Source organism: Microcebus murinus, chromosome X (genome assembly GCF_040939455.1).
Source record: "Microcebus murinus isolate Inina chromosome X, M.murinus_Inina_mat1.0, whole genome shotgun sequence".
NCBI classification, from domain to species: Eukaryota; Metazoa; Chordata; class Mammalia; order Primates; family Cheirogaleidae; genus Microcebus; species Microcebus murinus.
The window spans coordinates 37,624,636-37,649,403 of NC_134136.1; the positions used below are offsets into that span (position 1 = coordinate 37,624,636).

The 24,768-nt window shown below is 36.1% G+C and overlaps 1 protein-coding gene across 4 annotated transcripts in view; it reads right to left on the bottom strand.

Annotated features, from left to right (window-relative positions):
• Window positions 1-24,768, bottom strand: part of ACSL4 (acyl-CoA synthetase long chain family member 4) — an 80,982-nt gene that overhangs the window by 29,310 nt on the left and 26,904 nt on the right. Inside the window, exons 2-8 of one of the 4 annotated variants that reach the window (XM_012750285.3) lie at window positions 16,154-16,206; window positions 5,453-5,983; window positions 5,037-5,214; window positions 3,563-3,672; window positions 3,302-3,440; window positions 556-706; window positions 277-400 (exon numbers count right to left, since the gene is read on the bottom strand). In XM_012750285.3, coding sequence (XP_012605739.1) covers window positions 277-400; window positions 556-706; window positions 3,302-3,440; window positions 3,563-3,672; window positions 5,037-5,214; window positions 5,453-5,803 — 1,053 coding nt within the window. In that variant the 5' untranslated portion in view covers window positions 5,804-5,983; window positions 16,154-16,206. The remainder of the gene's footprint in view (window positions 1-276; window positions 401-555; window positions 707-3,301; window positions 3,441-3,562; window positions 3,673-5,036; window positions 5,215-5,452; window positions 5,984-16,153; window positions 16,207-24,768) is intronic. The other 3 variants (XM_012750303.2, XM_075999070.1, XM_012750294.3) reach the window with 3 other exon arrangements.

Consider the following 24,768-nt stretch of genomic DNA (forward strand, 5'->3'; position numbering starts at 1 on the left):
AGTTTGTCAAAAAGGCTCAGTGTATTTATATTCTCTATCTTAGCTCTCAAGAGTAAAAATCTAGTAAATAAAGATGGAAGTAATTATTCATTTCAAAATAATTTTAAATATGTAGATAAAGCAATGCTAACTAATCCACAGGGGTTTTTTTACTACTGATACATATTGCTCATGGAAGCTATTTTTGAAGTCAAGGAGAAAGCTTTAACTGAATTAAAATCTCAGGTTTTAGTAATATGTTTTCTTAGCCAAATAATGTACTGAAAAGTTTTTCACCTGGTCAGATAGTGTAAGTGGAGAAGAATATCCAATTCTACAGCCATAGGTAAAGCAAGAAATCTCTGCTGTCAATTCCAGCACATGAGCCAAAGGCAAGTAGCCAATGTATGTGTCCTTTGGTCTAAAACAAAATTAAGAGAAATATTTTAATCATTCTTGAAAAGGCATCTGAAATCGGAAACATCAATAACTTTATCATTTTAAATATAGATTGAGTTTGGAGAATGCTGAATATGAGCTCTGCTCTAGGCAGAAAGCAGAATAATTCTCTCTTACCCCAGTCCAGGTATTCTTTCACATTGGCCTGTCATTCCAGCTATCAAATTGCTATGATGCATCATCACTCCCTTAGGCCGGCCTGTAGAACCACTGGTATACATGACAATGGCCATGTCTGAAGGCGTTGGTCTACTTGGAGGAACACTCACTAAATGAATGAAAAAGTACATTTTCTTCAGTTCAAAGTTTAAGTTACTAAACAATGATAAGATATTTCAATTTTGCATAGTGATAAACTATCAATAATAGAGAGTACTTGCTTTAAATAATCAAAACAAAAACAGTTATCAAATTTTGGTTTACTGCAATGAGAATTTCAAACTCAATTTGGCCCATTTTCTGGATGTTTAGCCTAATAGCCATCTGCTCATGCCTCTACACAGTGGGCATCAGAATCATCTGAAGAGTTTAAACAAAATACTATTTCTGAACCTTATTTCTGAAAATTTGGATTCAGCATGTCTGGGATAGAACAAAAGCTCCATAGGTGACTCTCATACATATCCATGATAGAAAACCACTGGACTTCATCTTTAAGGCAACTTCAACACTAAAATTCTAAGGTGCTAAGTTTTAAACAGCATGCTGGGGCATCCACTTTCAAGACACTGTATCATGCTAACCTAGTAATTTCCTTTCCTTCCCAGAATATGCCAAAATGGCCAAGAATCCATAGATATGTCATCACAGTTAAAGTTTAACAAAATTGTTATATTTAAAAACATGTGTTTACAAAAATGATTTACATTTTTATATATCAGTCAAAATAAAAATTTCAAACAGCAATTGCTACTGAAACAACTAAAGATAAGTTATACTAAAGTTGGCTAATTCTAATGTTTCTTAAAGATATCCTCTGTTATTAGTTCATAAACCAAGCAAATCAGGACTGCATATTTCCTCTGAGGATTAACCCAAGTAGCAGCAATAGCTATGTTCAGTTCTTCTCAGTCTATGCATACAATGTGACATTTGCTTCTGTCCATTTTTGAATAACTATGCAAAAAGTGTCATCATAATAACAACTGTCAGCTCAGGTAAAGCACCCCAAATTTATATATATCCTATCTACTGTAGAGATGAGTGGAACTAAGTGGGGTACAGAGCCTACCACATTATTGCTAACACAAAATTATGAAGACTGCTACGCCCTTAGTTTTGTGCCAACACCCTTTGGTGAATCAGCAGAATTGGCAACAGATCCCTACTAATCCAGACCTCTTAGTCAAGTTTACCCCAAGTTTACAGGGTCAACCTGGTATTAAGAGGCAATTTTCTTGGGTTTATTGTGTTTCTGCACATTTTGTAAACAAAGGCTGACTTTGTTCTGGACTATCTTTTCAAGGACATTTGTACAGAGGTAGTGTGTCTCTCCAGAGCAAACAGCAAGCTTGCTTACTGTCCAGGACAATAAAGATAATAAAGTTCCCTAAGCTCAGAGATTCCTACTGTCCTATGTCACAAATGCTGACATGATACTCTGGCTACTGCTACTGTTGTGAGTGAAAAAAACATCCTTTAAGCCCGTAGTTGTAGGTCTCCATGAAATTTCACAGGCTCACTTATTAACTTGCAAGTAGGGTAAAATCCCAGACTCATTGCCATTCTTGACACGTGGTAGAAAGATAAAATCTGTACCTGTTTTTGTAAACACATGGTCATTCTTTAATGGTAAAATATTCAGAAGCTGAGTAGAGGCTCAACCAATATTTTCTCCTACCAAAATCAATCCTTTCCTCATCTAGTATGGTATTATGACCTATTATGACCTTCACATTAAACATGAGAAGAAAACTATCCAAATGGGCTATTAATTTCCTCAACTCTCTGTCCTGATGGCCAACTGACATTTTGCTTCAAGGTGCATTTACTTGTTTCAAATGAAAAACCAACTACCACCTTAATGGTAGAATAAATCCAAGCATTAATCTTGGTAAATATGTTTGCATTCTCTGAGACAACATTAAGATCACTAGAATTAAGTGTTAAAAAAAAAAAAAGTTTTCTAGGCAGGCATGGTGGCTTATACCTGTAACCCTAGCACTTTGGGAGGCTCAGGTGGGAAGACTGCTTGAGGCCAGGAGTTCAAGACCAGCCTTAGCAAGAGTGAGACCCCATCTCTACATAAAATAGAAAAATTAGCCAGGCATGGTGGTGCACACACCTGTAGGCTCAGCTACTTGGGAGGCTGAAGCAGGAGGATCGCTCAAGCCCAAGAGTTTGAGGTTGCAGTGAGATATGATGATGCCACTGCACTCTAGCCCAGGAGATAGAGCAAGACCCTATCTCTCTCTCTCTCTCTCACACACACACACACACACACACACACACACACACACACACACACAAAATAGTGTACTAAATGGAAGGCCTGAGATCTATTGTCTTTATGAAGTCCAAATTGGAAAGTTATAGTGGGCTATTTTTTTTTTCCAATCTGTTCCTACCTTCTATAGTGGGCTATTTTAAAAATAAAGAAAAGTTTGGCAGCAACTGCCAAAAAGTCTGAAACAGGGATTACATCTTAAGTATTTGGTAAATTTTAAATAGTGCTTACCTTTTTGAGGAGAAAGGGAGGGAAAAATCTTAATCATATATGGTTTTGACAGTTTTTAAAGTTTTAAAACTTTTTTTTTCCATGCAAAGAATTTCAGTGTATTCACTCACATCACTTCTTCTCCTAATCTACTGAAATAACAAACCTTGAGTAGGTAAGTAAATTTGTTTTAACTGCTTTACTTACAGTTTTCTGGCTTGGATCCCAACTCCTCTACTGATTGCATGCTGTGAATCTCAAATCCGTCAGGGTATTCTGCTTTATTGATAGTCTTATTGTCCACATAAATGATGTGTTTGACACAACTGATATCTAACAATGCAGTCTGTTGAGCACAAAGAAAACCCAGCTATTAAATTTGGGCCTACAACAAAAATTCACTTACTGAACATTTTCTTGTCCCACCAGGTAACACTATCATGAATTAAAAGAAAATTTCATATTTACCTTTAGTTTACTTTCTAGAAGTTCAACACTAGTAATAAGATAGGCAGCCTCAGATTCATTTAGCCCATGAACTACTGCGTCTTTGCCAAGTGTGGCATATAAAGTCACAACTATATAACAAAAAATAAAAATACCATGTAAATATTAAATGATAAACACTTATTAGAAAGATGTATTATTTAAATCAGTCTTTAATGATAGGCACACTTACAGACACACAAACATTTTATAATTTAATTTGATTTCATAGTCTCTGCTATTACCCTTCAACCTTGCTTCAAACTCCCTGGCAACCCAAAGTTTTCCTTAAAACCTTCCAAGACTCTAACTTTCTAAACTTGAAGAAACCCAGAAATACTGACATTGCCACAACTAGTCAAAAATCAGTCAATTAAGATGCTCAAGGCCTGTAACAGTTCCTGGCTGAACTGTCCATCCAGGTCAGAGGTGGCCCAGCTAGAGCTCCCTACTAGCACACCCTTTCATTGGTCACAGCCCCAGAGAATGAATAGATCCTTGAAAACTTTAAGGATCTCTAGTCAGAAGATCAGCTACCTCAATAAAGTCCTTACTCCTTTCAAAAAGCTTTTTTAGTGGGTGCAATGTCTAATTTGATTGGTGACCTTCACACCTTAACTGGAGGAGTTAAGGAGATCTACTCCTGTAGGAGCCATCAGACAAAGATAACATAAACTGAAACTCAGTTAAAATCAAAGCACTTCTGCTAGAACAGACTTGGAAATTGAGCTCCAGGCTAGTAACAAGAAAACAGCAACATGGTTAAGAATAGCCAATTTTCATGAGCTGTTAATTGTTGAAAGTGGGTGATGGGTAGTAAGGGATAATTTTCATATTATCTATTATAGTTTGTTTAAAATGCAAACTCTTTATTCCTAAACTAAACAAACCTACAGGGTTCCATTTCATTCAATAAACAACTGAGTGCTTAGTATGTGTCAAGGCATTGTTCTGGACTCAATTTTTATTTCTCACACAATGGCAAAAACAAATGCTTAAGTATATACTCAATTTTACCTTATAACATATGCTAATTCAAGCTATCACAAGCTTATTTCATGTGTAAAGTGGAATAAGTCAAATAAGGGGTCTCAAAGTGAAACAATGAACTAGAATTTTCCAAAGCTTTGTTTTTTGTTGTTTTAATTATTTTGTCTATCACCTCTGAAAAATATCCCTAAGCCCCAATCTTTCAGGTATAATTCATTTCCACTTGAAAAGTAAAATTCTAAACTCTACTCATTAAGTTGCCAATTCCCATACTAGCTCTTAGAAGTTACCACATGTAATATCAGTTACTGGATATCTTTTAACCACATTATTACATACATTATGTTTTATGGATATAATTTATAGAGAAAATAGTTTAAAAAAAACCTACTTAAAAAAACAGGAGCATCTCAGAACAATTTTCACAAAGTTCCCTTCTTCCCCTCCAAAAATATAAGGCACTTACGAGGAAAGTTGTACTTAAAGCAAGTCTGTGCAGCAATCATCCATTCGGCCCTGGTCTCACAGAAGATGGCAATGGTGTTCTTTGGTTTTAGTCCCAGTGCAGTGAGTCCACTACCAAAGTTATTCACTCTGCGGTTCACTTCGAGATAGTTGATCCATTTATAATTTCCAAGAATTAACTGTTAAAGTGAGACATTCTCTAATATTAGTATATTTATTCAAGCAAGCAATTAAAATACTCTCAAAGTGTAAACTCTAAAAATGCCTTTAAGTGCATAAACAGAAGCTATGAGCACCTTCTAGAATTGTTACATGGCATTATAATAGAATGCCTGCATATTTAAAATGCATTCAATTTATGATAAAACAAAATGTGCCTTCATATTTAAAAAAATGAAAAGCACAAAAATGCTTTACCTTCTTAAAAACTTTTCCATTTGGCTGCATTTCATTTTCTTCACTTAGGATTTCCCTGGTCCCAAGGCTGTCCTTCTTCCCAAATTTGGATACAGCATGGTCAAATAATTTATCCAGAGTGTCTGCTCCAGGGATGTCTATGACAGCTAGCGAGTCGAAGTGCGTGACAGAGCGATATGGACTTCCAGGTTTGTCTGAAGTGGGCTTAGCTTTTATTCTCTTTGCCATAGCGTTTTTCTTCTTGGCATTGGTAAGAAAATACCATGGAATAAATATAAGGGCACTGTATATTGTTATTAACAAGTGGACAGGCAGCAAAATAATGGTGAGCACATTTAGCTTAAGTTTCATAGTGGAAAGGCTTCTAAAATGGTGCTTATTTCTTGTTATTCTTTGGCTTCTGAAAGCCTTACTTTGCTGAAGAAGGCAATAATGGAAGCAGCAGTAAGAGTAGCAGTATAGCCAAGGCAGTTCAATCTTAGCGATACAGACAAGAGTTAGTAATCTTTGGAAGCCGACAATAAAGTACACCTGTAGGGTGAAGACAATGGACCAGGCAGAAAGCAAGAAAAAAAAACAAAAGATTATTAACAGGTTGATAGCACAATTGATTTAAATACTCAGGTCTTTATTAGTTTATATAATTGATTTGATACAGAAAGCTGAAATAACTGGTCTGAAAGACTGGCATTTTTTTCTAGATCTCTAGGTGTACTGATAATGTGCACATCATTTTGTCAGTTAAGTAACAGCACATTAATGCTTACATTAATGCATGAATACGATATTTAGGTTTGGCCAAATTTGGGGAGAGTAGGGTATGCCAATAATGAGGTTTGTCTTACATATGTGTATGTAAACTAGACATCTTTAAATAGGGTTATGTTTTATATCCCAAAGTGGGGGGAAACTACCAACTTAGGTCTATTTCTCTCAGATCAACCCAGAAATATTATTTTGAGTTCTTCATTAAGTTAAGTTTCTAGGCTAGGCACCATGGCTCATGCCTGTCATCCTAGTACTTTGAGAGACTGGGACAGGAGGATCACTTGAGGCCAGGTGTTCAAGACCAGCCTGGACAACATAGTGAAACCCCACTGCCTCTTTTTTTAATTAGCCAGGCATGGTGGTACATGCCTGTAGTCTCAGCTACTTGGGAGGCTGAGGTGGAAGGATTGCTTGAGCCCAGAAGTTTAAGGCTGCAGTGAGCTGTGGTCATGCCAACTATACTCCACCCTAGGCAACAGGGGAAGATCCTATCTCAAAAAAATTTTTAAAAAGGTAAATTTCTGAGGTAATACTACTCACCATCTTCTATTCCCAAAATGAGAGCAATACAATTATAAAATCATTTCCTAAGTGTCAACTTTAAATTGTGCTCAAGATTGCACCAGTTGCTTGGGAAGAGTAGTATAAGTCTGAAGTAGTACTAAGTCCTGGTCCTTGCCCATTATGAGTTAATGCTTATGAGGCAATTAGCACATAAGATAGAGCCAGTGTTTTTCAAATTTCTGAGGGATGGGGGCAGGGAGAACAGCTAAACCATTTCTTCAAATAAAAACTCATACCAGCCTGCCCATATATATCACAAAGTGGAACTGCCCTGGCTAAAGCAAGCATTAGGGATGCCCAGAGTCCCACCCCAGAATTCCTGGAACCCCATCTCCCAAGGTAATCACTAAGAATGTCCACCAAAAAGCCCTGTGGTGATACATAACAAAGTTCTAGCATGTACAGTATAAGCAAGAAATGCAAGAGTTCAGAGAAAGTACAAAATGGCCAAGAGTAGGAGAGGCTTTGTGGAGATTAGAATTGTGCTGTGCCTTATGTGAGCATCTGGAAATAAAGGAAGAATGGAGTACATTCCAGAATGGGGAAGCACATGAAGAAAGAAACAAAGGTGGGAATGAAAGGACTTTGGGAGAGAAGGGAGTACCAATAGCAAAGACACTAGCCTGACTAGGGCAAAGGGTACATGTTGGCTAAACAGGCTATGGCAGTTACAGGATCTGATAAATCAGGCAGAGTAATACTGATTTGAGTAGGAAGAAAACTGGAGGCTACTGCAGGTCAGAAAAACAGTGCCATTGGGAAGGAACTGGAGAAACAGCCTCAAGGATGATAATATCTCTCAGGACATTTGCCTTCAGCTGAGAAAGCTGTTTTGGTGAGTGCCAGCATATTCCAACTGTAAAAACTAAAATATTTGTTCACTTTTAAGACACAAACTGAAGCCCATCCTTCTGCAACTGTTGTGGAAACAGATTGACAGACTTAATTCAATTGACCCAAAGCTAGTTCTTTGTTTTTACTCCAATTACTACAAAATGGTAGCTTAATCGTTCCTGTGCCTTTCTTTGCTCAGGTCCTTCAGCAAAGTGCGGTGAAATGAGCAAGAAACTAGAAGTCACTGAGTTTAAGTCCTCATTTCTGCCACTAACTGGTTATGTAGCCTTGAGCAAACCATGTTCCTGAGTCTGAGATCAGCCTAGATCAGTAAGCCTTAGCCTCTTAGAGATGATGGGCCCCTTTGAGAATCCAATGAATGAGAACTATAAACCTAATTCCCCTCTGAAAGATATGCTAAATGATATACACAATTTCAAGGGATTCACAAATTCCTTGAAATGCATCCACGAACTTCAAAGGGTGACAACAACCCTGAACTAAGAATGTCTGGCATACATGATTGCATAGGGCCCTCCCAACTTCTAAATTCTATGATTTACCCTACCTAGAAATTGCCTTCTCCGTCCCTTTGGCAAGACCAATCATTTATTTAAGATAAGGTGTGTCAAATGTCTGTCACAGTACCTGGTCCTCAATATGCAAGATCCCTATAACAACCCTCTCCTCTCATTGAAGATTTTATGACTACCTAAGTCCACAAAAATCTTTCCTTTTTCTAATTTCCTACATAATTAGCAGTATCTACCACTCAATCTGATATTTGATTATATTACCATCATTTCCAAACATCTGGGCACCTTACAGACCAGTATGTATTACAGACCAGTAGTTCTCAACCCTATCAAACCCAATACCTCTTTCTTACAACAAATATTTTATAATTCCCCTTCATAAACATTAAAGATAGTCATAGATGATAATCTACCTACATATAATTTTTTAAAATAATTTCTTACTGGTAATATAAAGGAGTACCAAAAGAAAATTAATTTGAAAATAAAAATACTTATTTCAATATATAAAGTCTTAGGGACAATATTAGAAAACAAAAAAGCACATCTTTAAATGTATAAAATGCCCCGAAGGGGTGAGTGCCATCCCACACTAAACTGAGAAACTGTCAGACTTAGAGCTGAAGATATATTAAATATAAAGGAATAGAAAACAGCTTTTGAAGGGCTTATAATTTAGTTGGATTTAAACAGCCCTGCATGTATTTTAGTTATTCATGATATCATGCACATTTCATCTTCTATTTATGTTTGCCTTAAGTCTTGGAAGGAGAATATCCTCTATGTGAGCCTCATAGTGCTTAGTATGGAGATAGACACATAAACACACACTCACATACACACACACACACACACACACACACACACACACACACACACATTCAAAGAACATTCAGGTGAGGAGAAACCAGACAGACCATTTAGTCGAGAGGTTTTCAAATTCTTTCTGGCAGTGGTGAGGGGTTAATGAGTAATCCATTTAAATAAAATCTTATATGGATACAAAAACACAAGTATAGATGAAGGGACTCCTTGGAACCTCCAATTCAGCAGAATATTTGAACTATAGGTATTATCTGCTCCCTCATCTTGGCAGAGAAGAAAACAAGTTACAGAGCACAAATTGAGCACCCCATACTCTTTCAAGCACGCCAGCCAACCTCTGCCCAGTTTTACCTACCATTTTAAACTCCTTCCTTGTCAGAGGTTTTCTGGGGTTACACTCAGTCTATTGATAAATTCACTTCGAAAAAGATTTGAACGTGTCACTTCACTTCAAAAGAGCTCGTGTGTAAGGGTATGGTGCTGAGCACTTAATACAAAGCTGAGTAAAATATGCCCTCGGTCCTTTGTATGCATGGACATATGTATTCATATGCATGGTAGGGAGCAGAGAGACCAGCTCACAAATAAACATAAGGCAGAATATAAGTCCCACAAGAGAAGCAAGACAAAATGCTACGGATATGCAAAAGGGAGGTGGGAATTGCATCCAGTTTGGATGAAAATAAAAAAAGATGAGAAAGGAAGTACAACCATTAAGAAAGGTTTCACAAAAAACAGTATTTGAGACAGGCATGAAGGATGGGTATATTTTTGAAAGAAGGGGACAAACTGGGAAATGTAGACAGTCCTACCAAGAAAGAACAAATGGATGAGCAAATGGATGGGGGCAGAACAGTGCAGAATGTATCTCAAAAACAGTAAGCAGTATAGTAAATGCTTTAATGCTATGTCAACCACTACTCCATTTTTATGATCTAAGTCAATGGGGAAAAATGAATTATATCATAGTCAATTTTACAAGAATGCAATTAGACCATAAAAGAAGTGCATATGATGACTTGGCAACTCAAGATTAAACACCCTGCTATCATACTAAGGAAAAATGAATTGTCTAAAGAAGAGAAAGTCTATCCTGGGTAGTAAATGTGCTAAACTGCATTAGGTGATCTGGGTTCTAATCTCAGTATCTGCTGTGAAGTTTGACTTTGGACAAGTCTTTACTCAAATAACACGTTCTCAGCAAGGCCTTCTCCAGCTACCCTCTTTTTAAATTCCAGGCCCAACACTTTCTTTTCCTTTCATGAATTATTTTTCTCCTTAGCATTTTTTTGCTATTTATACTATGTTTTATTTTTAATGTTCACTGTCTATGTCCACATTAGTATATAAGCTCCATGAGAGTCTGTCTTTAGTTGTTTGCTCCTTAATCCTCAGCAACTAGAACAGTACCTCCATGTGTTAGCTGAATGAAATTTGCTGAATGAAATAAGACCATTCGTGGAATTTTTCTGCAACTATGAAGTAAAAATAAATGCAAGTACAATAACCTGATGGCAGCTAACTTTAGTTATCTTAAAAAACAATCACTTGTCCATGCTAATGTCCTAGGAAATACTACTCTTAAATCCCTGGTAAGTAGGAGTTTGAGGTTGCTGTGAGTTAGGCTGACACCTCGGCACTCTAGCCCCGGCAACAGAGTGAGACTCTGTTTCAAAAAAAAACAAAAAATCCCTGGTAAGTAAAATAAATTTGAACATGTTAGTTGCTTAATAGAAAATGTGAAACTGGAAAAACTGCCTGTTGCACAGAGGGAAAAGATTGGTGTTATAAACAGGATGGTTACACAATTTGCACTATGTTCATTTTCCTGTCATCCTACCATCTATGAAGAGTGATACTGCTGTCCCACCGTTAGTAGGACATGAACTCTGAGTTGTGCTTCCTTGAGATCAAGTAATGTATTTGCATGTCAGAGAGAAAAAGGCAAGGCATCATCTTCAGTCATGGGATAGTTAATTGCTCCTGTCGAAGTTTACCATTTCAAATGGGAATCATGTTAATAACCACGGACGGAGCATTTACTATGGGCTCAGCACTGTGCTAAGTCCTTTAGATACCTTCATTTAGGCTTCAGAAAACCCCTTTGAGGTAGTACCCTCATTTTATAGATATAACAAACTCAAAGACATTAAGTAATTTGCCCAAGGTAGCACAGCTGAATAGGGATTTGGACCCAGGTCTATCTGATTTTAACATCCATGCTTTTAGCTCTATTGCCTATGAATCTGGTCATGCTAGTATAATCTAAATCAGGGGTCCTCAAGCTTTTTAAACAGGGGGCTAGTTCACTGTACCTCAGACTGTTGGAGGGCCGGACTATAGTTTAAAAAAAACTATGAACAAATTCCTATGCACACTGCACATATCTTATTTTGAAGTAAAAAAAAAAAATGGGCAAAAACACCTGCACGTGGCCCGCAGGCCATAGTGTGAGGATGCCTGATCTAAATAGTTGAGAGTGACAAACTTTGTGTATGAAGAAATACTGGCAACAATTTTGAGCACTGATCTGTCCTATATCTAAGACATTTTATGGGGTTGGGGGAGCTCTTTAGATGTCCAGTGAATACTAGAAGTTTTAGTGAAAGATCAGGTGCACTTTTATTTTGTTTTATGTTCTGAGGTCAAGTTTGATGATAAGTATTTCATTCCAGTTACTTCAAACACTCTGAGATAGGTTAAACACAAAAAGCATTAGTGATACATTAAGCTCTAGTACACAAAGTAAATAAACACTATATACTGATTAAAGTCTGAATTTAAAAGAAGAAACCATCTCCCTCAGAAGCATGTGACAGAACAATAATTTAAGAATGAAAGAAAACCCAACACACTGAAGTTGGTTAACACCAACACATTTTTCAAAAGTTTTAGAGAATGGACTAAACCAAACAAGGATCCATATGCATCTGCCAAGTTGAAACACACAATCATGACAAATTAACTTTGTCCTTGGCATAGTATCTTACAAAAATGTAAACGAGAAAAAAATACCAATTTGAAAATCGACAATTAACTATATAACTGCCACTTTAAGAAATCTCAGTTTCAAGTTACATTATTTAGGAGTAATTTAAGTACCAAATAAAGAGACAATTTGCCTTCTGAAAAGGATTAGCTATCTATAATCCACTAAACATTAAATCAAAAACCAATTATAAAAGTGCCAAGAGATTAAACAGATAAGAATACCTGTTGTACTTTACAAGATCATATTTCTAAATAGACATTGCATCACAAAGACTTTTGTAAAGGGGTGGAGTGCTTTTTTAAAATCTTATTTTCTTTCACACACCATTAAAAACTTCCAAGTGATTTTAAAACATAAGAGAAAGCTTATCTACTATGTTAAAAACAGAATGGGTGCATTTGGCAAATGAAATCAAACTTTACAGGAGATGATACAATATAATTAACTTTATCCTTTAACATTAAAACTTACAAAATGTCAATATTTTAAGAAAATAAAGGCATTAAGAGCAGCTAGTAGGATCTTTTGCTATCAGTCTGCAAGACTAATCACGTAAAACATATGTATCAGTTAGCCCCTTGTCACATCTGATCCAAACTGTTATACTGCAAAATAATGACCAGTCTAATCAATATGAAATAACTTGTACAATCAAACTTTAAACAAGCATACAGTAATTGTAATAGATACATTTTAAAATAAAAAACCTAATATAAATAGATATCCTGCAACACATTACACCTGTGCCCAGCTAGTCTGAAAGCCTCTCACAACTATGAATAATCTTTGGGCGTGTCTCTCACAAGATTAATCGAACCTGTTTACTTTATCACCTGGAGAAGTATTGAATCCTGAAGTCGCCATCCTGCCAGTCTTTTCCCAGCTTTTCCCAGCAAAGAAAGCACCTCAGCTGCCATGTTCAAGATGTTCCTTCATGCTCTACCATAAGTTCCCTCCCATAATGCCTTAAGAACATCCCCAGCATGCATCAGATAATGTTGTTTCTAGGTCATATAGGATGTTATAATCAGGATCCTATCTAGGTATATTAAAATGAAGAGATCTAGGAGCCAACTGTTGCTGCCTACACACTTCACATACACTGCATATAATTATATATATATTCCTCATTTTATGTGATCAAGACACACTTGATTTTTAAATATGTACATTTCTAAAATTGAAAATTGGTTGTATATAACCTAATCCAAAGCTTACATTTAAGGAATTCTGAGCATAAATCATACCAGAAATGGCAACTACCAGCAAAGCATTATGTTTGTTATAATCCGACTTTATTAAACCTCATGAAAAGGAAAGAAAAACTAAGTTCTGGGAGATACGTGTTTGGACAGTTCAAAGCGGAGCAGACAGCACAATGTCAATGTTGTACAACTACTGCTAAAAACTAACTGCTACAGGTCCCTGTACACAAAACCTTGCTGCGAAAATTAAACTGCTCATCACACCATGGAATAGACTTTCATTTCATCTGTAAAGTCTTCAATGTACTGGGTGCTTTTTCTCTATCAGAACACATTTATGGTTTTAACATAAGTTAACCAAAAAGACCCAGGTTATAGAATTGAGCTTTAACTTATAGTTATAAGAAACGTGTTTTATTCAATTGAGGAATATACAGACTATCTATAGGATATATAGCTATCTCCTGCCATCTTACATATTTATTATCATAACGCAATACAACTGAGGGCTGTCAACCGTGGGCGTAGGCTCCAAAATAATCTGTAACCAGCAGTAGTATTTCCCACAGGAATAGCTTTGTGTTACAGGGAATTTTGCAATTATGCCTTTTTTGCCACATGACTTGCCCTCCCCATTTGCTAGAGGAGCCAGTTTAATGGGTTAGTTCTTTGCCAATGTTGTTTCCCTGTACTTTATTCTGTTAAAATTTACGCAGCAATGTAATCTTAAAATAGTTCATGTAAAATGGCCAAGTGACTATAATTCAGCTGCCTGACCATCATAATGTGAAACTGTTTCATGGTTTTGAAAAAAAAAAAAAAACACCTCACTTTGCTCTTCAATGTTAAATACACCTTATAATTGAGACTAATACAAGAACTTAAAGACTGATAGATCTGTTGAAGATCAAAATCTTATGGCCAGTCAACACCCACGTTATTAGCCCTATTAAAGAACAGAAGGGTACATATTCTAGGGACAGCAGATAATTCAAAAATGCATTTTTACCCTTGCTAGCGTTTCATTATGGGTGTGTCTGACATTTCAGAAATTAAAGAACTCTTCATGAAAGAAGGAAGCCACGCAAAGCCAAATACAACAAGCCATGGAAAAGTACTCCTAGAGGTAACATCTCCACGTTAGGCAAGGGTTTACATTCTGTTCTACTTTTTCTCTTCACGTTCATTTGTATACCTGGTTCATGATTTACTAAGGTGATGAGGCAAAGGTGATGAGGGAATTAATTATTTCAGTTTTGAAACATATTCTGGGATAGCTGAGGGAAAGCTAAGGCAATTGATGGGGAGCCTCTGAAGTACCACAGGGTACTACTGCCTGTAAACTCCTAAAAACTGGCCAGATGCTTCTGCCAATAATTCCAGCAACTCCTACTCTTCACCTTGATGGTTTTTTCCCTTTTAAATCTAGATGGGCTGCAGACTCTTGCTATAAATGTGTATCTGTATGTGTAGGTGTGTGTCTGTGAGGGAGAAACAGTATTCTCTGTGGGTACCCTCACAATGGCACCAGTCTGCTAACCTTATTGCTATCTACCTCTTTTGTCAAGCATGGGATAGCATGTAACCTAAGTAGCTGAATTCAGAGACAGCTAATTCTGGCCTGCTGATGAAAATCTTTGGCCATGTTTAAGATTTTCCAAATACAGGCTAATCAGTGGACTTCAGCACCTAGCTATACAAGAATATTAAGTCTTTTGAATTTCTTTATACTTGGAAATCAAAAATAGTTATTAGCACATAAGAATTACTAGATCTTCTGTTTCAAGTTCATAACCTATTATAAAGAAAGCAATTTTCTGAAGACGAGAAATTCTAGAGAGACAGCATCTGATATAGGGTTTTTGTCCTTGTTTCAGGAGCTGCTGAGCTATAAGACCTGGAACAAATTAAGTAACCTCTCAATGTCTGTTTTCTCATCTGGAAAGTGAGAAAGTTGGGTTCAGCTTTTAAGATATCACAACTATCACAAACCAGTAAAAAAAAAAAATTAAAAGAAAGAAGGATGATGGCGGGGGGGGGGGTGGGAAATGATACGGAGCTGCCAACTTTTTACCAGGTATGGACACAAAATAAAGCCCTACCATTGATTACCACCACCACTTCTTAAAATAAAGAACATGTTTAACTCTCCCAAATTAAAAGGATATATCCCATAAAATAAGCAATCCTTTAAATTAAAAATGTTTAGCTTTAAAAAAGTCATGACCTGCTGTCCTTATTTTCCTCACTTCACCATAGACCAGTAAAAACTTCTTCACTAACCAACATGGGTCTAAAAATCAACATTTGGGAACCATTAGACTAGGTATATTTCAAGGTCCAAGGCTCAAACACTATGATTTGAATTTTAGGTGCTCTGTTGTATTTCTTTTACTTCATATTATGGTCCAGATTAGAAACCTCAATGAAGGACCGTGCTAATACTTAAATTTATGAATATTAGAAATATGCTTAAATCAGTTTGAGAAATAGCCATTGTATTAGAATAAGTTTCAATTTGTTGGAGCAAACATAAACTGCTACAGATTTAACTTTATCAACAGTAATGAACCATTGATTGTATACTTACTATTAAGCCCATTTTACAGATAAGGAAACTGAGTCAATGAGAGGCTAAGCAGCTTGCCAAAAAACATAATCTGTAAGCCTTAGTAGTCAGAAATGGAACTCCAATCTGTGACTCCATTGTTGGGTAGACTCAAAGAAAAAGATTTTATTTGGATTTTAATTAGCATTTATTCTGTTATAAATAATGGCAAATGATTTAAAAAGTTGCACAGGGTAAAATGGTTTCCTATTTTACTTTTCCAAATATTGCCTTTTTAACACAATCATAAATATTGATAGATTTTTTCTACTATAAAAGTGTCATGATGCTTGTTAGCATGATCATTTAATTTTCTCAAAAACATTGATAAAACTACACATTTAGAATTTCTAAAGGACAAATACTTACAAATTTCCTCTTTTTTTCTTAAGAACAACACGTGTACCTTCTGTGATTTCAATCTGTAATAAGAGACAACATTTATGAGTACCATGACATGAGAAAAGTATCCTTTAAAAGAAAAGTCATAATCCCAGTGACTAGGGGTGCTGAGGCAGGAGAATCACCTGAGGCCAGGAGTTGGAGACCAGCCTGGGCAAAATAGCAAGACTGTTTCAGAAAAAAAAAGAAAGAAAAAGGAAAGTCAAGTGCTAGTTCACATTATGTGTGTACCTTAGTTCACGATAAGCCAGGTACCAAAGGAAAAATAAGAAATGGCTGCAGATAAGTGTCTAACTATAAGTAGTGATATTAGGATCTCAGAAAAGTAACTGATTTATTTTTTACAGAATATCTTTTTTTTTAATTTGGGTAGATGCCTAGTAATGGGACTGCTGAATCAAATGGTAGTTCTACTTCATAATATGCTGAAATAAAAAAAAAAGAGAGAGAGAGAAAAGTAACTGAGCCAGGCTCTAAGAGACAGTAGCCGAAACTATGGGAACCATTAAGAACTCCATGTTCTTAATGGTTTTATTTGTATCTGTGACTCCCCGACTATTAAGACCAGAGCCAAGCTCAGAGACAGAGACAATGTCTGACCATAGCAAACTAGTCAATCTACCAAGACAGACATCCCCACACCCCAATGCCTGGAGGCATCTATTTTGCCATCAAAACCAAAAATGAATAATTTCCTTTAAACAATGCAAGGTTCTTTCCAAAAACAAATACAACACTGGTCTAAGTAGACACCTAAAGATATTTTCATCTTCCTTCAATTTATAAACAGATAATTTTTGTGATGTTTTACAAGATATGTACACCAAAAAGGTTTAAGGGTCAGTTGATGGTTGAAGGTTGACATATTTTGGAAAATGCAGGAGAAAACTAATTACTGCCTGAATACTCAGAAAAGTAAAATAAGGCCTTTTGGTAATTTGATAATTGCTTACTTACATTTCAACTCAGCGTGGGCATATGATTCTGAAGAACTGAGGTTTTATTCCATCCAGCAGTATTCACTACTACTTGCATATGATAATGTTACAAGAATAACCCTTCGAGTTTTTTTTTTTAATCTAGACACTCCAACAGAAGTCATAAAAGCAAACATCCACGTAACTGTAATCACCACACTAAGTAGCTGGTGTTAACTCGGACAGTTAATTTTCTCCTTCATTAGAAGGATAAAGGAAAAAATGAATACTCAGATCTATCACTAACTGAGGTTAGTTACTAATAGTATTTTGCTCTGTTTGATAGAACTATTAATACTTTCAACTTCAAGTTAATATCCACAATCTACTTTTGGGGTGGGGGTACTAGATATAGTATCTATATGTCTAAACACAAATAGTTTAGACTACATGTAAACAGAAGTCATGCTATTTAATATTTTCTTAATTCTCTCCCAGAAGGCTAACATTTGCTGTTAACATGAAGGGGGGGTTGCATATGCATATTAAAATAAGATCCAGAGAGCTCACAAGAATTTTGGGAAGCAGAAACTTCATAGTTTTATATACAAATGTATATATTTCCCCCAGAGATAACTCTGATAACTAAAAAAATGACAAAAACCACCCTTCCACAAAATGATCTATTGGTGTGGGTAAGATGCAGGGGAGAGGAATGGGGAAAAATATAAAACTACCCACTAGTTTGCTTAATTTGGAAAATAGCTCCATAAATAAATATTTGCAAAGGATAGTCAACACTTGACACTTGGACTAGAGAGGATAACTGAGTGTCAGAGAATTCTCCAAACTGGATGATAGCCCCAGCTTCAACCTTCTATTCATTTTTAGTCTTGTAGCCCCAAATCAGCCAGGCAGGAGAAGCAACTCTCAGTGGTTAATATAAAAGAAAGACAGAATTTAACTCGATGCCTATAACCTTGAAGGCCATTTCTTTCATCATAAAAAAATGAAAGAAAGTAATAGCTACCCAGCAGAGAAAAGGAAATCAAATTACATTTTCTAATTTAGCCCAATTGAGTTTTACTACACAACAAAAAAATGATCCTGCACCCTCTTCTCTCCTAAAACTCCCATTACAAAATAGTACCCTCTTTTTAAAGTCATTCTATTAACATAAATTGAAGAAATAATTCAATATAAAAACTAAGCAGATTGCCACCATGCAGGTTCTATTTACAAATGATCAGGAATAGGGATGATCTAGCTAAAATTATAATGAAAACTTTAGTCAAACTTTTTACTTTCACAGATATGCATTTTGTAATATAAGGAAGTTAGAAAGTCCTAGCTTGGCAAATTTTTAACAGATTGAAGCATATTATATGGTTTGTTTCTACCTAACAATAACCTGGTGACATGAACAAAAGAGATAATACAGCATATCAAGGATTTATCATCCTACAAATAGAGAGGAAAGCCGCACTGAGAAAGCCCAACTCACCAAATGCCAAGGAGCAAGACAATGTGCGTGGAAGCCAACAGGAGAGGAAAAAGAGATACCAAAAAAAGTAAAAAGTGATACAAATACACGGCAATCTTGATCAACTTAAGACAACCCTCATATTTTGAAACAGATTTATCCATAAACCATTAATGTGTTTGGCTTTGGCCCTCTCTGCAAATAAGTTAGTCTGTTAACCAATATTTTGAAAACATTCTTCCACAAGTAAAGTCAATATTAAACTTGTGATAACATCTGTTGGAAATGTTACAAGCATGATGAATTGTCCTCCTGTACTTAATGTCTCAAAAACCAATCTTAATAAGTTTAAAACAGAATGTTTCAGAAAATAGTGGAAAATATTAAGTACTTATTTTTCAAATCTAAAAGTAAATTCTAGTAAGTCCTTTTCAAAATAATTCCCTAAGCAATGGTCCTTTATAGGTCTTATTTTAGATAAATATATATAAATCATATATTGACAAGTAGTAATAGATGAAAACTGCCATATAAGAACATAGTTCAAAGCTTAGAAAAGGTGATATCAAGAAATTGGTCAGGCACAGTGGCTCATGCCTGTAATCCTAGCACTCTGGGAGGCCGAGGCCAGCAGATTGCTTGAGGTCAGGAGTTCAAAACCAGCCTGAGCAAGAGCGAGACCCCATCTCTACTATAAATAGAAAGAAATTAATTGGTCAATTTTGGCGCATGCCTGTAGTCCCAGCTACTTGGGAGGCTGAGGCAGGAGGATTGCTTGAGCCCAGGAGTTTGAAGTTGCTGTGAGCTAGGCTGACACCATGGCACTCTAGCCCAGGCAACAAAGTGAGACTCTGTCTCAAAAAAAAAAAAAAAAGAAAAAGAAAGAAAGAAAAAAGAAATAATACAGGGCTGGGCACAGTGGCTCACACCTGTTACCCTAGCACTCTGGCAGGCTGAGGTGGGAGGATCACTCAAGGTCAGGAGTTCAAGACCAGCCTGAACAAGAGTGAGACACTGTCTCTACCAAAAATAGAAAAAAATTAGCCGGGTGTGTTGGCACATGCCTGTAGTCCCAGCTACTCAGGAGGCTGAGGCAGGCATATGGCCTAAGCCCAGGAGTTTGAGGTTGCAGTGAGCTAGGCTGATGCCACTGCACTCTACCCAGGGCAACAGAGCAAGACTCTATTCTCAAAAAAATAAAGAAAAAAAAGAAATAATCATATATACTGTCCAAAACAGTGTGTGTGATTCCATTATACATATGTACATATATTTCAGTGTTACATTTTCATAAAAAAATTAGCAAGATGTGCACCAAATATTAACTCTAGTTATTACTGGCTGGTAGGATTGCAGGCAAATTTTATGTGTTTTAATATTTTTATTTATTTTTGTTTTCTTCGTGCTGATTTAGTATCTTCCAAAATTTCATAAAAATGTATATTTAAAATTGATTTTAAAAATCATAAAGGAATAAGAAAATGACTCATTTAAAATAGGACTACAAAACTGTCATAAGCATGTCAATCTACTGTAAGGTACTATTCAGACTGTAAGCTGTGGCAGTATTTCCTTTTCCCCTTAAGTATATATGTGAAAGTAAATGGTTCAGGAGGCTTAAATGGTCATAAGATTGTGGGTCACTTGATTTGTAAATATTAAAACATATTAAAGAATTATTATAACTTACATACAACTACCCCAAATCTATTTTGTATAAAGAATATGGAAATAATTCCAGACTGTCATAGATTAAAATGTTGCTTCATGGAAAAGTTAGATAACATTTTTAAAAGTTGTTTTTAAAATATTCAAACATTACAAAACATATTAAATAAAGTGAAAATGTCCTTTTCTTCAATCACCTAGAAATATTAATAACAGCTTTTGGCCAGGCGTGGTGGCTCACACCTGTAATCCTAGCACTCTGGGAGGCCGAGGCGGGCGGATTGCTCGAGGTCAGGAGTTCGAAACCAGCCTGAGCAAGAGCGAGACCCTGTCTCTACTATAAAAATAGAAAGAAATTAATTGGCTAACTAATATATATAGAAAAAATTAGCCAGGCATAGTGGCACATGCTTGTAGTCCCAGCTACTCGGGAGGCTGAGGCAGTAGGATTGCTTGAGCCCAGGAGTTTGAGGTTGCTGTGAGCTAGGCTGACACCACGGCACTCACTCTAGCCTAGGCAACAAAGCAAGACTCTGTCTCAAAAAATAATAATAATAAAAAATAACAGCTTTTAAGTTTGGTGAGTAACACTGAAGTCTTTTTCCTAAGCATATTCTAAAACATACATATACACAGAATTTTTTTTTTTTTTTTTTTGAGACAGAGTCTCGCTTTTGTTGCCCAGGCTAGAGTGAGTGCCGTGGCATCAGCCTAGCTCACAGCAACCTCAATCTCCTGGGCTCAGGTGATCCTCCTGCCTCAGCCTCCCAAGTAGCTGGGACTACAGGCATGCGCCACCATGCCCGGCTAATTTTTTCTATATATATATTAGTTGGCCAATTAATTTCTTTCTATTTATAGTAGAGACGGGGTCTCGCTCAGGCTCAGGCTGGTTTCGAACTCCTGACCTTGAGCAATCCGCCCGCCTCGGCCTCCCAGAGTGCTAGGATTACAGGCGTGAGCCACCGCGCCCAGCCTTATACACAGACTTTTTAAACAAAAATTGAATTATATCTATCCAAGGTTTGTAACTTGCTTTAAAAAAAACTGACTCTTACATTTCTTTCCATGCCAGAACACTTAGATCTACTTATTTTTTTAATTTATATTTTGATAGATTTAGGGGTACAAGTGGTTTTTGGTTACATGATGTCTACTTATTAATAGTACTCTATATCACAATGAAGTCTAACCAATATTCTCTACTGGTAGACATTTTGGATTGTTCTAATTTCTTATCATTAGAAATGCAGCAATGAACATCCTTATCAAATAGCTATGCTGATGCTTCTAGAGGACAGATACCTAGCAGAACTGCTGAGACAAAAAGGTTATCATCATTTTATATTTTTCATCTACTAAAAATTGCCCTCCAGGCCTAGAAGTAGTGATACCCCAATAGCAGTGAGCATATCCTATACCCAGATATTGGGTTTCCAAATACCATTCTCAAATAAAAGGAACCAGAGCTCTTTGGAGTAGTTAATTTCAGGGCCAGAGCAGGAAAAATGCAATTTAGGCTAGTATCTTCTAGTGTCAGAAAATAAAGTGCTTAATAAAAAAAAAAAAATAGGGACATATCCAAGGGAAACAGGGGCCAACTCAAAAGAGCTCCCAAAGGTCAAAGCTAGTACAATCTGGGCAACAAATAATGACAGCACTAGATTATATCCCAAAGAATAAAATAATATCCATGAGTCCATACAAATACAAATAAATGATTGAATAAATAAATGAGGGAGAAGAGACAAATCTTCCTTTTAGAAACATTTTTATAATATTGGTAAATGTAGAAGGAATAAAGGAAATAGAAAATCTCCATTAGAACATGACAAGAAGAATTACTACAGGCAAAATCCATCAGTGAATGCCAACACTGGCGAGCAAAAGTAAAAGCTGGATATTGCATAGTCTCAAAGTCTCTCCCCTAAATACATAATAATAAAATATAATATACTATGTTCATATTTCTTCATCACAAAGGGAAAAACAGTAACATTAGCATGGAGAAACACAGTTGACACCACCTTAACCAGGTGATCAAAGTTACCGTTTCCAGTAATAAGGTATTAATACATGGACATCATGTAAGCCCTAGCAATAATGGACTGAGAAGAACACAACATCACTTCGTGTGGTATTCTCGATCAAATTGCATAATTTCAATTAATACATAAAGAATAGTCAGATAAACCCAAATTAGGGACATTCTACAAAATAACTGACCAGTACTCTTCAAAATTGTCAAGGCTGTGAAAGAAAGACTGAGGAACTATCATGAATTAGAGGAGACTAAGAAGACAGAACTCAAAATGCAATATGGGATCCTGGATTGGATACTGGAAAAGAAAAAGGACATTTGTGGAAACACTGGTGAAACTTGAACAAACTCTGTAGTTAATAGTATTGTGCCAACATTAATCTCTTATTTTTGATAATTATAATATGATGATATGATATTAATATTAGAGGAAGTTGGATAAAGGGACCATGGAAATGGTATACAATTTTTTGCAACTCTTTTTAAAATTTATTTCAGGAAATAAAATTAAAATGTCCTCTAAAAAAGAATGTATCATTTCATATTCCACTAGCAGTATATTAATATGCCCATTCCCCTCATCCCCTCCACTACTGGATTCAACTGTTTGATAGATGCCAAAAACACAATTTTAACTTGATATTTCTCATTATTAGCCAGTGAATATATGAAACCATTTCACTATATCTGATTTTCTTCTCCTGGATACATGGTCTCACTCTGCCGGGGCTAGAGTGCAGTAGCGTCATCATAACTCACTGCGGACTCAAACTCCTGGGCTGAAGCGATCCTCCTGCCTCAGCTTCCCAAGTAGCTGGGACTCCAGGTGCATACCACCATCCCCAGCATTTTTTTTTTTTTTTTGTAGAGACAGGGTCTAGCACTCCTACCTTCAAGTGATTCTCTCGCCTTGGCCTCCCAAAGTACTAGGATTACAGGTATAAGTCACTGCACCCAGCCTATATCTGAATTTCTTATATAAATTACTTGCTCAAGTTCTTTGCCCATTTTTCATCATATTCATTTTTTTCTTATGATTCATAAAAGCCCTTTGTAGACTAAGGAAATAAGCCCCTTGTCTCATATATTGTTAATATTTTTCCCAGTATAGTTTTTCTCTTCATTCTGGGTGCTTCTTTTGGACAAATATTGGTTTTTAAGTTTTAAGTAGTAAAATGTCCTCTGTGGCTTCTGCGTCATTTTCCCATTTCAAAATTATAAAACTATCTCCTCATGTTTCCTAAAAGTGTGATTACCAGGTCAAAAATAGATCTTTTGGGGGTGTGTATAGGAAGATGGGGATGGAAGGGGAGACTCTTGATATACTACAAAATTACGTTCTGGAAAGGCTGTACATACCTATTTATACTTCCATCAGCAGCACTGAATATTTTGCTACAAAATAACTTTGTTAATTTAATAGACAAAAATATCTACCTTACCTGTACTCTACCCCCAAAAAACAGTTTTAAAAACTATGTGATATTCACATTCTCTGACATTTTCTTGCTTCAGAGATTTTATTCATACCATTCTTTCATCCCAGAATTTTGCTCAAAAGCCACTTTTTCTGGGATACCTTCACTAATATCTCAAGCTACCATTCCTGGCCTTCTTTGAACTCCTGTAGTTCTTTTCCAATAGCGCTTAACTTTTAGTATATTACCTTGTATTATTTGTGAATTTCTCTTAATTTTCTAAACTGTAAGCTCACTTCAGGGTAAGGGCTGTGTCTTATCTCTGTATCCCACTGTGGCTTGTAACTAATATTCATTCCAACAAATATTTGATAAGAGAAACTAATAATTATCAATGATTACAGCTGGTTTAAGCCATTATTTTTTCCCAAGCAATTAATATCAGTCTTTCAGCTCACACAAATCGGGGGAAAAAAAAAATATATCAGTCTTGTCTTCATTTGGTTTTAACTATGTTTAAGCTAGGATTTTTTTTTAGGTTATAACCAACACTTGATATTTCTTTGCATAGTTAAATCTACAGTCTTCTGATGAAGTTTCACTTTATCAGTTTCGAAACAATGCTTATTTATACTAGACCCATTGTCTTCATCTAAGATCAGAGTCTAGTTTGAATGCCAAGAATAATATTTAAACCTTAGCTAATAATTGTTATCACACATTTTGTAACATAACTTCTCCCCTATAATTAGTATGGAGACATACATATAGATCTATCAAGTGCCTAATCCACTATGGGAAATACCAGACTTCACTTGGGACAGAAAGATAAACTGCATGCACACAAACTCCACTCCTTACTTACAAAGTCATAGACTTTCAGCCAAAGTGGGTTTTTAAATGAAGACAGTGAACTAGTCTCTAAAAAAGAAACTCTTCTCATGGATGAACCTGGAGGACATTACACTAAGTGACAGAAGCCAGACACAGAAGGGCAAATATACATGATACCATTTATAGGGGGAATCTAAAATAGCCAAACTCATAGAAGCAGA